The following is a 14,845-nucleotide window of genomic DNA, read 5'->3' as shown; positions in this document are numbered from 1 at the left end:
TGAAGTTGATTAAAGAAAGAAGAACAGGGGAATCGATTTTAGAGTGAATAATTTTGTAAAGTGTAAGAATTTCGGATCGTTTACGTCTAACTTCCAGGGTGTTTAGTTTAAATTTTTTTTTATTTTAATTAAGCGAATGTGTGCGTCCGTAGTCCATATTTGTTTTGTTATTATACTCTGCTACAATTAGCCATTTAGGCTTTTTCGCACAACGACCTTGCGGCATCAGGGGTCCAGTTTAGAAATTTCTGCAATTAGGCACACATGCTTTGAAAACTCCGAGTTCAATATAAATGCGTTTTGCGCTATGCAGAGACTTTCTGTTTGTTGTGAATAGTGTAAATTCTGGATTGAAGAATTTGGAATAAAACCGCTGAGATGTGTTTCAAGTATTGTGTTGAGCCCGAGATGAAGCAGAAAAAAAGGGTTTTTACATTATGGATCGTCGTTTATACGTTGTCAGCGCTTCCTTTGGGCGATCTCAATATGAACATGAACCAACTACCCATCTTGTATTTTTAGTTTGTGCAACTACCGATATTAATACCGCCACCTAGCGAGTTTAACAAGTACTACTTGATGGGACCTAGTATATCGCGCCGTAGTGTTACGAGGTCTGCTCGCCAGGTGTCGCTACTAACAAATAAGGTGTGGATTTTTCGTCTTATTACATCTATGAGATAGTAAAAAGTCACTACTTACTTGTTTGTTCTCTGGTGATACGTAAAACACATTGGTCTCTAATAGTCTGTGCATTGGTCTTTTCTTAAGAGAGTGAGCGAATCGGCCAACATTATTGTGTGAAGACCACAGACATGTGTGAAGACAGTATATACGCTACGCGCTACTTTTTAACCGACTGGAAAAAAAGAGGTTCTCAATTCGGCTGTATTTTTTTGTTTGTATGTTACGCGATAAATTTTTATTTCATTTTTATATTTATATTTGTTAACCGATTTTGATGATTCTTTTTTGTTGGAAAGAGGGTCCTTCAGAAGTGGTCCTATTTAAATTTGAAGAAAATATTCCACCTTTAGAGGTGGGTGGCAAACTAGGGGATTAAGGACTTTTGAGGTGGCTTTTTGTACTCTGCACTGAGACAATTATTAGGTGAAGACTCAGTTTTTATAATTCTTGATTATACGTATGTACTTTGAATTCAATTTAATTTAGTGTATAAATTTGTAAAATCGATAACCCAGAAGGCAAGTGACCGATAAACCGAATTTATTTTTTTTGATTATCTAGAAACGCTGATTAGTTTCTTTGTTTGCTGTAGTTACAGAAGAAAAAGGAAGATAACCGTTCAGTAAAATTTTGATTCAGGAACATTTGTTACATAGATACATGGTATGGTATATTGGTATGGTGTCTAGTTAAGTTTTTGACTAAAACTTTAAAAGAAATATTATTTATTGCATATCAAAAAACTTCTAACCTAACCGAGGGGAAGTATCAGGTCTATATAAGATTTATTAATGTGCTTTCCCGTTTAATACTCCTCACTCTGCTCGTCGTCGCATCTGTTTTTATTGTTTTTTAACTGACTTCAAAAAAGGAAGAGGTTCTCAATTCTACCGTATTCCTTTTTTTGTTGGAAAGAGGGCACCTTATAATTGGTCCCATTTAAATTTGAAGAAAATATTCCACCTCTAAGGGCAAACTAGGAGCTGAATCCGTTTTCGCGCACTTTCCGGTAACCGATTTCAATAAAACTTGGCAAACATTAAAATTTACTGAGGTTGTCTTAACTTTGCATGCACGTGAGCTAAGTTAGCTTAATTGCGTCCGAGCGGAACACCCTGGTTGCCCGGATGGGGCGAGATCTCTCTCCGCCAGGCTAAGAGCGGCTATGTTAGCGGATCAAGTATCGCATGAGGCAGTGGTCTCCTTCTGTGATGCTTCAGAAGGAGGTCGCCGAGAGTGATCGGGAGACGGCTGATCCCGTTCCTTTGCGGCTGCCGCCGATTGGAGCGGGGGCTTCGCGAGGAGGACGACGGGGCGGTGTGACTCGCTTCGTCGTGAGGATCTAGTGGGAACTAGAGTACCCTACTTACTTTCACTTACGTACATACTTTCATTTGGTCAAGTATTGCTTATTTGGCAGTAATTGTTTCGGACGGATGTCGGAAGGAGATCCAGAGTAGAACCCAGGTTTGCTGTAAGACTCACAGAAAGTGGTGATGGTTCAATAGATAACGAACTTCACTTCACTACACTAATGTCAAATTTATCAGTGTTATGATATTTGAAATCGTACGTGGGCGCATTAAATTTGTCCGTTGTACAGTAATCGGTCTTTGTTGTCGTGGAGCGTAAAAACAATTGTTTTTGTTCGTAAACTAAAGATGTAAGTTTTGTTTTTTACTGAGGTACTAATTAATGGTTGAAATAAAGTTTTATTCATATTACTAGCCTAGATATCAAAATTAATTTAAGTCGATTTATGTTTCAGATGGTCGAATCATCACAAGTGGAAAAAAAAAGTAATGGTATTATGAATTTCACCAAGTCTTTGTCTGGTACCAAATTGAAGAGTGGAACACTGTTCATTGGTTACCTCAATGCTGTAAGTACCTACGTAAGACAATAGGGCAAGTTCGGCTCTTTGAGTGAAATCTGTGCTATGAAAACAAGATGGTTATTATGAATGGTGCTAGCATAGTATAATCGCACAAAAAGAGCAAGTAGGGCCACTCTCGCCTGATCGGCGCGTAAATGCCTAGGTATATTTCACTCAGATCGTAGGATTTATACATTATTGCGGTGTGTCGAGGACGGCTTCACAAGGGTGGAGAAGCGGAAGAGGAAACCCACCAGCCGTAACATTATTATTATTATTATTAAGTGGAGTACATCAGGCTAAAAACCAAATACACCCTGAGGATCGAGAGGTTGGAGTCCCGCCACAACGTGAATTTTAATTCGATTGTGGTGAGAGCGCCGACCGAACATTTGTCGACCCTCATGATGGAAGAGTTTTGGCCGAAGGGTGTACATAATTTGAAAAAAATTAGGTGCTGTATTGATAAAACCTTTCTTTATATACATATCGATATTTTTATACCAACATCGCGGACTTGTTATCTTGATTATGGATTATGATTATAAAGTAGAAATGAAATTCTGACTTTAGGCGCCCTTGTTTAGACTACCGCAAACACAACAACATACACATCGCTACCATTTTACGTCATTTTTAACCGACTTCAAAAAAAGGAGAAGGTTCTCAATTCGACTGTATTTTTTTTTTAATAAATGTTACGCGATAACCATATAACATTTGTGAACCGATTTTGATGATTCTTTTTTTTTTGTGGAAAGAGAGTACCTCGGTATTGGTCCCAATTAAATTGGAAGAAAATATTCCACCTGTAAGTGTGGCAAACTAGGAGATGAATCCGGTTTCGCGCTCTTTTCGGTAACTGATTTCAATAAAGCTTGGCAAATAGAGTAATTCCATGAACTTTTGAGGACAGTCTTTTTTTGTAAAAAAGTTGTTTAAACACCGAGTAAATGCTTCAATTGTACAATTAATGATACGTGTGATGACTCGCGCTAAGCACCACAAGGTTATGCGAGTGTGTGCGTCTGTACACGGCGCGCGGCTGTCGTGCACACATACAAGCCGCGCTACTACGTTTGTATGAAGTTACCATACTTGTTTTATTTTCCTTTGGTGCTAGTTTGGAAATACCTATTCCACTGGAAATCAAAACCTAATAAATTGTTACATTATTGTGTATAAATTTATCTTTACATTATGAACGTAACGTATGTTATTTTAGTAGCAGAGCTATTATAGTAGTTAGAGCTCCTTGTGAAAGAGTTCGTCCAGGGAAGTACTGCCATCTTACCTATTTCTACCGCCAAGTAGTAATGTCAGCATTACTGTGTTGAGGTTATGAAGGGTAAGGGTGCTGGTGAAATTATAGGCACATGAGACTTGTCAACTTACGTGTCAGGGTGACGGGCGCAGTGGCTGTGCCCCTCAGATCTTTGCGATTGAAAGCTGCAACTGCAACTGTTATGAACAGGCGTATAGCTTACCATCAGGCGCACGACTAGTTCGTCCTGTCACTTGATATTTAGAAAACATGTGCTTGGATGTTGGTTGAAATTGGAAAAGAAAAAATAAACTAGGTGCCAATATTACGAAAGTTACCTAAATGCAAATGCCTTAGTTATGGACAAGGGCACGGGCAGTATGGCAGGTAAACATTATCGTAACGGAAATGATATATCTGTATGAGACAGTTAATTGAATTTTGACATCTGATTGTTTGATTTTTGGTAGGTAGAAGTCCTTGTGAATGAGTTCGTCCAGTGAAGTACTGCCATCTTACCTATTTCTGCCGTCAAACAGTAATGTCAGCATTACTGCGTTCGGGTTTTGAATGGTAAGGGTATTGGTGAAATTACAGGCACGTGCGGCAGTGCCCCTATTGCCTTTGTGGTTTAAAGCTCTGAGTGGCTCTGCAACTGCTATGGACAGGTATGTAGCTTACTATCAGGCGCACGACTTGTTCGTCCCGTAACTTGATATTATTAAAAAAATCTGATTGGATGTTGGTTTCACCAAAGCGACTGAAAGAACTTGGATGATAATTGGTGAACGGGTTCTTTTATGTTTGGTGCTCAAATCCAATTTTATGTTTCAGACAATCAGCAGTTTGTTCATCATAGTGTCATCGGTAGGCCTGTCGAGTAATTTCTTCGACGTGAATGAGACAGTTTTTAATCCGATTAAAGCCTATTATGAATCCGTGAACTACATCGGCCCTCCTATTATTCTTACGTTTGGAATTGTTTGTTTCGGATTCACTGTTGCCTTGATTGTTGGTACTCATATGGTAATTTTTTTTTCTAATTATCTACAACTTCGATATACTCTTTTCTGATACCCTCACCACTTTTATAGCAGTTTTCCTCGATATCAATTTCACTCAATGTAGTCAATGGATTAAGCTTTGGGGGAACCGCCACGTTTCTGTTTGATGGGGAACAAGCACCATTTCTTTCTACGTTAGTTTTGATTATAGTGACCCTCCCTACCTACCCTTAAGGCATACAAGAAGGACACTATAACCTGTGCGCGCACAGGAACCTTACAAGTTCAGGTTCTGACCCCAGATATACAGGGTTCTCACAGACCTCTGTCACTTGACTTCATCCGGTTCTTCGAGAGGCTAGTGCCTCGGGTGATCCGCCCCGGGTGCACGTACAGTACCCTCCCTATTTTCCAGATAGGTACCGGAGCTGTAGGCACGCTCACTTCCCGTTGCGCATTGCACAACTAGCAGTTGCCACCGCTAAGCCGTCGACTCTGAGTTCACTACCAAATTTCCTCATTGGTGGCATTGGGTCATTTCCCGACGCCGAAAAACGACGTCTCTCACTCTCTCGTTCCCAATAACCACACCGGCTGGAGGGACCGGAGGATATCTAACTTATCCTCTACTAGCTCTCTGGGCTAGTGCCGGAATTGCCAGTCGCAGTGTCCTGCGACAATGTCCGGACATAGCTTCCAACTTCAAGGGCAACTCACGTGCCCCGCGCGTCTCCTCGACCTTGATGCTTGATGCTCCTAGATGCTAATAAATTGTGTAAACGGACTAAACGTCTTCAAATTGTTTTTCAAATCTCTATACAATGTCAATCGGTTAATTATGTTGGAGATGAAGTATGTTTTTTTCGTGACGCCCTGTATGGGAAGCATATACCTCTTAGTAGGACATAATTATATCACAATATACTATCATCATATGTCACCCCATTATACATCGCACTGCTGGGCACCGGTCTCCTCAAAGGGTTTATGTTATGCTATAGACAGCCATGCAGGTCCAATGTCACAGGTGGGACAGTGATATCACAGGTATCATATTTGTAGTATACGAAATGGTTATTATTTATCAGGAAATTCGCACCTTTGGTGTAAAAGGGCCACAGTTGCAAAATGAAAACTTTTCTTGAGAGAGTTATAAAATATCACTAATTTATTATTTCGATGAATTTCAAGCACTTTTGGCGTATAATATAATAACATGTGGTTGTATACCAAGGGTACGAAATGTCAGAGTGATGGGTCTAGTAACAGGACTTCTCAGATCGTAACGATTTAAAGCACTGAGTGATACTGCAACTGTTATGGGCAGGCGCGTTCCTCACCAACTGGAGTACGACTTGTTTGACTATTTAATCATAAAAAAAGAACAAAATTTCGTATTCATATATAACGAGTATCATTCAGCTGAAATATGATCACATCTTTTTGTTGCACTGTGTATATCTGTATAAATACATAAATAAATAATTAACGCACTCATTCGTAGCCCTGCACTAGGGAAACCCTGTGTCTCGGATGCCATGGACACACACAAATACAACCACAAGTTATGCCCAAACTCACGAGAGAAATAAATGTAGACCCTACAAATATTTGTCGCGGCCCGAAAATCGAACCCGGGATCTATGCTTGGCAGACCAACTTGGGAACTGTTCGGCCCCTGAGGCATTTTCTGTATGTCTGTGATGTTAGCACAATATGACGTATTCTTGTTCCTTGGCATATGTTTTATCATGCCTTTATACGTACACAAGTCGTGTAATCGCATATTTGTAATACTTAGTATACGCAATTTTTCAGGAAATGACTCAATTGATGCGTTTATATGTGGCCTTCGGGGCTATCGGCCTTATGCTGTCCACTGGTGTTCTGAGCCTAATTGTTGTTATCATGGCGTTATTGGGCAAACTAACCTCCATGATCTTTGCAATGCAGATTTTCTTTTTCTTTGGTAAGTATACACTAATATGTTTCGTGCCGTGCTTGTGCCGAATAAGAAAAAAATATGCCACCACCTTGATATGCACCCAATGTGTGCACTTTGTACAATAAAGTATTTTGTACGAGCATTTGAAAGCCCTGGCCCTCACGAATCGTTCAGTGTTTTTGGGATATAAATATCTGTGATAGTATGACTCAATTAAGAAAAAAATATTAAAAATATTGTTTCAATTGGCATTTAAAAGAAAAATACTCAATTAATTTATTGAATGAGATCAAATTTAGTACAATAAACCTAATTTATAAATTATTATTTTGTTTACTCATTCATTACATAATGCTTATATTTATTATACTTATTTTACATTTAGCTAAATGTATGAAAAAAACTCCTAGGCCAGGGTATCCTACTTCATACAAATTAAAAAGAATGAATAATGGGGCACGTGGGTCATAATATTAATTCAACACACTAAATTAATACCAATAGAAACTATACAAGTAAAAAGAAATGTGATTCCCACGATTTTTGCCTCGGAGGCCCTTGGCGTTGAACGTGTTAATGAATATTTATTTTACTTCCACTTCGATCTACTTCAAATTTTAAATACCGTGGAAGTACGATGATACTACAATAATATAATGGTAACATTGATTTGCATATTACCCCCATTCCACAATTACAGTAAAATTATCGTGTGTATGCTCATTAAACGGTTTCGACGAGTTTATTGTGGATGGAACCTACACTGCTTTATATTGGGGGCTTTTTCATGTTATTTTCTGGAGTCACTTATTCTATAAAGACGACTTTATTTTTGAAAACGTGACGCAGATATAGACTGATAAGTGAAAGTTAACTTATCAGTCTGTATCTGCTTTTTAGATAACCAATTGGTTTCCTCATAATTCTATTAATAAAGCGATGACGAAATCGACTAATTTGTTGTTTATCTATTTAGGTATGTACGTGTTTGAATTGCACGTGATCCAACGAACCATCGAGCTCTTCGAAACCCCTTCTGACAGTCAAGGCAGAATTGTGCCATGTGAGTTTCGTTAAAACAAAAAAAAAGATATGTGAGTTGAATATTATGTCTATAATGGGCTCAAAACATAGTACCTACCTATATTGTATTATTAAGACTTAACGTAAGACGTATGACCTAAGTTATTGCAATACGAGTTTGCAATAACAATTATTCAATACATTTAAGAGAAAATCGCGCAGTTTTCTGGGTTTTTTGCAATATACTTATTTAGATTTTGACGGAAATATATTTTTTTTATAATATCAAGTGACGGGGCGAACAAGTCGTGCGCCTGCTTGTAAGCTACACGCCTGTTCTAACAGTGAAACTCAGTGCTTTAAATCGCAAACATCTGAGGGGCACTGTTACTGCGCCCGTCACCCTGAGCCATAAGTTGACAAGTGCCTGTAATTTCACCAGCACCCTTACCATTCAAAACTGTAACACAGTAATGCTGACATTACTGCTTGGCGGCTGAAACAGGTAAGCTGGCAGTAATTACTTCCCTGGGCGAACTCTTTCCAAAGTAGCTATACTGCTAATCAATATTTGCAAGTAAATAATAATTACGCGTCGTTCAAAACGTCAATGAAGCGCCAGTGTAAAAAAGAGATCATAAGCCGTCGAAATAGAAACTAATATATTGCGACCATTTGCGATTTATGGAAATTTCTTTATAAAGAAAGAAAGAAACAAAACTGTTTATTGTACAAACACGGACACGCATATAAACAAAAAAATAGGAACAATAATAAAAAAAGAATATTAAAACAATTCTCATGAATAAGCAGTTAATTTACTGTCGTGTGTGGACATCTATATATTTATGTGGATAAAACAGAATATAATGCTCAAAAATAAACGAACAGAGTGTTACATCCTATTAGGGCTGCAAAATATCATTTATAACATATTTGCTCGTAAAGTGGCTGAAATCACACCAATTTCAATATCGTAATGTATTTCATTACGCACTTGTGCGTTATTGTAATGTAAAACACACAAGTGCGTTATTGTAATGTAAAACGCACGAGTTTTTTTTTTTAATAAAGTATCATGCACGGTTTTTTAAGATGCTCCGTCTAAAAATGAACGATATTTTTTTAAATCTTTGCAAAGAGTTTTTATGTTAGAAAAGTGGTCAATATTTTATGAATAAAATTAACTTTGGGAGATAAAATATAGTAAATAAACAATTAATTCTTTCATTTAATTAATTTTGACAATAAAATAAATTACAACCATTTCTCTGTAACAAAAACACGAAAATATTAATTTATTTTATTAGTAATACTGGCTATTTTTATACCTTTGCCTAAAAAAAACGTTGATGCGCGCGCATGGCTAATTTGTGGACAAGTAAAAATTATTTCGCGCGCTTTTTCTTTTCGCTGTATTATAAAAACATTATTTGAAAATGTCGTCAAGTAGTGATGAATTTATTAATTTGACACCGCCACAAGTCTTAACCGCAGCGAAAAAGGCTACTCTAAGCCTCTTACCTGAAAAATCGACCGATAGATACTTACAAGCGTATCAAAATTTCATCATATGGAAAACAAGCAAAGATGCAAATTCATTTTCAGAAAATGTGTTTTTAGCCTATTTCATGGAACTTTCTCAAAAATATAAGTCAAGCTCATTGTGGTGCTCTTAGAATAATAACGCATAGAAACCTAGCCCGCACACGCTAAGTGAGGCAAGTTATTTATAGAGGGTTCCAAACGCGTCCCAGGAGCGCGCGGGCTGTTAGTGCTCAAGGTCATATTGCACCGCGAACAGCTCCAAAATTTTTTGCTAAAAATGACGAAATGTGCGGTAAATGGGTGTAAAAATACAACAGACAAACAAAATAGACACTAACATCGCATTCCACAAGTAAGTAATGCGTTTCAACTCATATTTTTATGTAAATATTCACTAAAACAGAAAAATAATTTCGCGGCAACAAGATACGAAAGTGTTGCAAAGTAACGAATTTTTTTTCTCCCCATTTTGCTATTCTGTATCAAAATAATTATATTACGTTTTTAGTGGTGCCTGTAATTTCGATTTATTTGCGCATTTTGAAGTAATATTTACTCGAATAAACATTAAATGTTTTCGTTAACTCCTGTAAGTGATTGGGACACTTAATTATTTTATAATACTTTTAACGGCTCTGCGTTCATGCTTTATTGAATAATTATTTATATTAATTTTATTTGAATTGGAGCACATATTGCAACAAATTTACAGTATATATTTGTTTCTACTATAGTGTTGGCACCACCAGTACAACTTTGATAGCTTATTATATGTCTTTCTTTTCGTAACTCAAGCGAAATATTTTATATTAAAATATTTTATTTTCTTAAAAGGGGAGCATTCTTAAGCGATTTTTTAATCTATTTTAACAGTTATTTTCTTTAATGTTTGCTTATGGCATTTTCGGTTTTAGGTTTCGAATATGGCACTTATTTCTAAATCCAAGATGGCGGGCGCGATTTTTCGAATAATGGCAAGTTGGGTATCGTTTTCGAGATGTTTGGGAATGTTCAATACAAATATGTGACTCATTTCTAAATCCAAGATGGCAAACACGACAGTTCAAACAAAAGCAATATTCGTAATGAGCACCCCCAAATACCTCGAAAACGATACCCAACTTGCCATTATTTGAAAAATCGTGCCCGCCATCTTGGATTTACAAATAGTGCCATATTCACATTGAGCATCCCCAAATACCTCGAAAATGATACCCACATAGCATTTTTTTGAAAAAATCGTGCCCGCCATCTTGGATTTACAAATGAGTGCCACATTCGTAATGAGCACCCTCAAGTACCTCGAAAATGATACCCATATTGCATTTATTTGAAAACTCGTGTCCGCCATCTTGGATTTACAAATAAGTGCTATATTCGTTTTTCATCGACAAAACCGAGCATATCTGTAGGCACCTGATCGACAATGTCGGGCAAATCTGTAGGCACCTTTAACTTAATGATGAGTTAAGCAAGATACAATTTCCCCACTTTTGAGGGAAATGTTATTCCATGGCATCATTATTTGTATATTTGTGTGCGTGCCGACGAGCGTAGTTACAAGTTGCTTACGCCTACATGAATTTGGTTTTTGCCTCACTTGTGACAGTTCGTTTGTTATGAAACTATCATTCTATGCGTTATTATTCTAAGGTGGTGCTACTATTCAATGCTAAAAAGCACTATGAAAACAAACCATGGTATTGATATCAAGTCATACTCCAACTTGATAGCATTTCTAAAAAGACGCTCAGATGGCCATGTAAGTAAAAAGTCGAAAGTATTTTCGGCTGACAATATCAAGAAGTTCCTAAAAGAAGCTCCGGATTGGCGATATTTGGCAACAAAGGTCGGTTGAAACTAAATTATTGTTATTAATTTCTTTAACTTTCGTATTTCTTTACAATATAGGTGTTTATACGTTCTTTTTATCTCTTTTCAGGTTGTATTAATATGGTGCATGTAGACGTCAAGAGTTGGCAAACATAACAACTAATGATGTCGAGAACCATGGGCTGGTTCTTCTTGTCCAGGTCAAAAACACAAAAAATAAAATTCCAAGGTCGTTCACAATACAGGGGCCTTTTTACGACGTAGTGAAGAAATACGAAGCGCTTCATTCAAAAAAAGCTAATTCCAACAGATTTTTTCAAAATTACCGAAATGGAAAATGCACTAACCAACCCATTGGCATTAATAAATTGGGAGCAATGCCGAAAGAAATTGCCAATTTCTTAAATTTGCCTCAAGCACATGAATACACAGGGCACAGTTTCAGAAGGTCCTCGGCTACATTGCTCGCCGATTCAGGTGCGGACTTATTGACACTAAAACGCCACGGAGGATGGCGGTCAAGCAATGTAGCCGAAGGATACATAGAAGACTCGATAAGAAATAAAGAAGAAATTAGCTCTCGCATTACAAGGAACATAAATTTGGAGTCAAGTGTTGACTTTCAACCATCTACGAGCACACACGCGTACATTCCACCATCGTCGCCGCAGCCGCAACCGCCTCCGCCGCCGCCACCGACTGCAGAACTCTGTGGTCTCGTTTCTCCTACTTTCACTCAAGAGAGTGAGAGAGAGACTGGGGAGATTGTAACTAATAATAATAACTTGACAACATTAAAAATGCCAACTGGCAACGTAACAATCACTTTTAGAAATTGTTCAAATTTCTATAACTGCTTTAACAAGTAATTAAAGATTTATTCGTTTAAGAAAGTCAGAGTCTTATTTATTTCCTCGCAAATATGTTATAAAACGTCGTATGACATACGTGCGCTTTGAAAATTACAGCCTCTGCTTTCTTATAGCTGTAATTTCCAACTTACCGCACTTATATCATAATGTACTATTTCCGCACTATATAGATACATTACTTAGTAGATTAACAACAAACAATATTAATCATAACGTTTAAATTTTCTTATTTAAATATTCTTATTACTTACACATTTTGTTTTTTCAGATGAAAAAGACACATTCCTACCGCCATACGAGGGATGCGAATTTGAACCACGTCTTACTGTCGGGTGCGATTCGTAATACATAACAACAAATGATATATTTTTAATCGATATAATTAATTTATGGTATGCAAATATTTGACATGTTCTTGCATGATATAAAGGTCACTGGGTATAATAGATGATTGATATAACAACTTTCAATCTAATATACCGATCGCATAATGTTCATTTTATATAAACACTTCAGATATAACATTTTCACTGAGTTTAATGTTGAATGTGTATGAGTGAAAAAAAAAATTGATATAATTCCAGTGGTGTTTACGTGCAACGGTGAATGTACTGAATTTGTTTACATTTCCTAGTTCCGACCTCTTCCTGCGGGTTTAGGTTAGGTTAGTATATTCGTCGTTGTACTGCGAAAACCAATTGTCTGGAATTTTCACAGAAAATTACTTAATACGCATAAAACGCATTTGCTATTTGGTTCGATCTCCATCTGTGGGCTTAGGTTAGGCTAGTATATGCAATTAAATATTCTGTTTAAAGTTTTAATAAATATATTTTATAATACAAAAAGCTTAAACCTATAGAAAAACTATTATATTTTGCGATTGTACATTGTACACGACATACCGTCGGGTGCGATTCGTAATACATAACAACAAATGACATACTTTTAGTCGATATAACGCTCAACAGATATAATTAATTTATGGAATGCAAATATTTGACATATTCTTGCATGATATAAAGGTCACTGGGTATAATAGATGATTGATATAACAACTTTCAATCTAATATACCGATGGCATAATGTTCATTTTATATAAACACTTCAGATATAACATTTTCGCTGAGTATAATGTTGAGTGTGTAGGTTAGTATATGCAATTAAATATTCTACTTAAAGTTTTAATAAATATATTTTATAACACAAAAAGCACTTAAAGCTACACAAAAACAATTATATTTTGCGATTGTACATTTTAATGGTATAAAAAAAAATTCTTATCAACATAATGTAGAGCGCTTCAGCTATTCGTAAAATGAAATATTGTCTTATATTATTTAATACATTATACTGGCAGTACTTATACCATTTGTTCATTATGTCACTTAATCATTATATCTAATGTTTCTTATATTGAAGGTTCATTATACACATTGAAATTATGCCTCTTGTTGTTATACCTTTTGTTGATATTATTTATGTATATACAGTGAGTGATTATATCTTGTAAAAATAATATCAAATGTTATCATACCAAGTGAAAATAGATTATTTGTTGTTACATCTTTCATTACACACCCCTCACCGTCGCCTTATAAAACAATAAAATATTGAAAAAATATTTACTTTTTTTTCTTAATTTGAAATTATTAGCCTCCTCCACACCTCACGGTTCATAACCAGACTTGATCTCTTTACAGCTGCTCACTTTGATGTTCTTCTTTATTTGTTCACTGGACGCCATTCCTGATATTCCTCTCTTTCTTTTTCCTTCTATCATCCATTATAATTCTAACAAATACGTCATTACGTAACAAATTCCAAAAATTTCTCCCGCTCTCTGTTCTATGTAGTAGCTATTAGCAGAAACTTAAAAAATTACGTTTTCCCGTATAAATTTATTTACCTATGGTGTTTTTTACTTCCACTTTATTGTATTCAAGGGTTTCTTTCTTCCTTTCAAAACTTCCTCATTTGATATCTTCTCAATCCATTACATTTTTTACATTCCTCTTTGCAATCGGAGAGATTTCTCCTCGTCTCGCATGTGCATGTCTCGTATCCAACCAGGCTGGCTCTTCTTATTGACTTTATTAGCACTTTAGTTAATTATTATTTCTATTTCCTTCTTAGATTTCCTTTAAGAGATGACTTGTCATATCATTGTGCGTCAATTATTTTTTATGTCAAATAAAATTAAAATAAAGTATGCGCGGATAAGATATTCTGCTTAATCAAGACTGTCTGCCAAGTACTTTGAAAACGAGAGAAACTGGCAACCCAGACTTTTACTACAATGCAAGATTAGCTGAAAAATGTTTTTAAATCTTTTAACCGACTTCAAAAAAGGAAGAGATTCTCAATTCGACTGTATTTCGTGTATCTTATGCGATTACTCTGGCATTTGTGAACCGATTTTGATGATTCTTTTTTTGTTGGAAAGAGGATATGTCAGTATTGGTCCCATTTAAATTTGAAGAAAATATTCCACCTCTAAGGGTGACAAGCTAGGGAATGAATCAGGATTCGCACATTTTCTGGTAACAGATTTCAATAAAACTAGCAAATAAATTTAATTCCACGAACTTTTGAGGTCGGTTTATTTATATAAAAATTATTATTATTTAGTTGTCATAATTCCAAGTGACGGGACGAACAAGTCGTGCGCCTGCTGGTACACGGGACACGCTTGTCCATAACAGTTGCAGTGCCACTCAGAGTTTTAAATCGCAAAGATCTGAGGGGCACAGCCACTGCGCCCGTCGCCCTGAGACATAAGTTGACAAGTCC

At 36.4% G+C, this 14,845-nt stretch overlaps 1 protein-coding gene across 1 annotated transcript; it reads left to right on the top strand.

Annotated features, from left to right (window-relative positions):
- Positions 1-1,898: 1,898 nt before the first annotated feature.
- On the top strand, positions 1,899-12,525 carry LOC113225597. The gene is made up of 6 exons (XM_026457933.1): positions 1,899-2,021; positions 2,456-2,569; positions 4,662-4,853; positions 6,650-6,800; positions 7,753-7,839; positions 12,321-12,525. The coding sequence occupies exons 1-6, from the start codon at positions 1,899-1,901 to the stop codon at positions 12,395-12,397; spliced, it is 744 nt and encodes a 247-aa protein (XP_026313718.1). The 3' UTR covers positions 12,398-12,525.
- The last annotated feature ends 2,320 nt before the right edge of the window (positions 12,526-14,845 follow it).

This window comes from Hyposmocoma kahamanoa, unplaced genomic scaffold (genome assembly GCF_003589595.1).
Source record: "Hyposmocoma kahamanoa isolate Upper Pololo Valley unplaced genomic scaffold, ASM358959v1 168, whole genome shotgun sequence".
Lineage (NCBI taxonomy): Eukaryota > Metazoa > Arthropoda > Insecta > Lepidoptera > Cosmopterigidae > Hyposmocoma > Hyposmocoma kahamanoa.
Note: the sequence above shows the minus strand (reverse complement) of the source record. Positions and strands in the feature narration are given on the sequence as shown.

What these genes read in the sequence shown, in the direction of transcription:
- LOC113225597 (XM_026457933.1), top strand. Translation starts at nt 1,899, where the DNA reads ATGCTTCAGAAGGAGGTCGCCGAGAGTGATCGGGAGACGGCTGATCCC. An exon ending in GCGGTGTGACTCGCTTCGTC is followed by an intron (nt 2,022 to 2,455) that starts GTGAGGATCTAG and finishes TTTATGTTTCAG; the next exon opens with ATGGTCGAATCATCACAAGT. An exon ending in TGATTGTTGGTACTCATATG is followed by an intron (nt 4,854 to 6,649) that starts GTAATTTTTTTT and finishes GCAATTTTTCAG; the next exon opens with GAAATGACTCAATTGATGCG.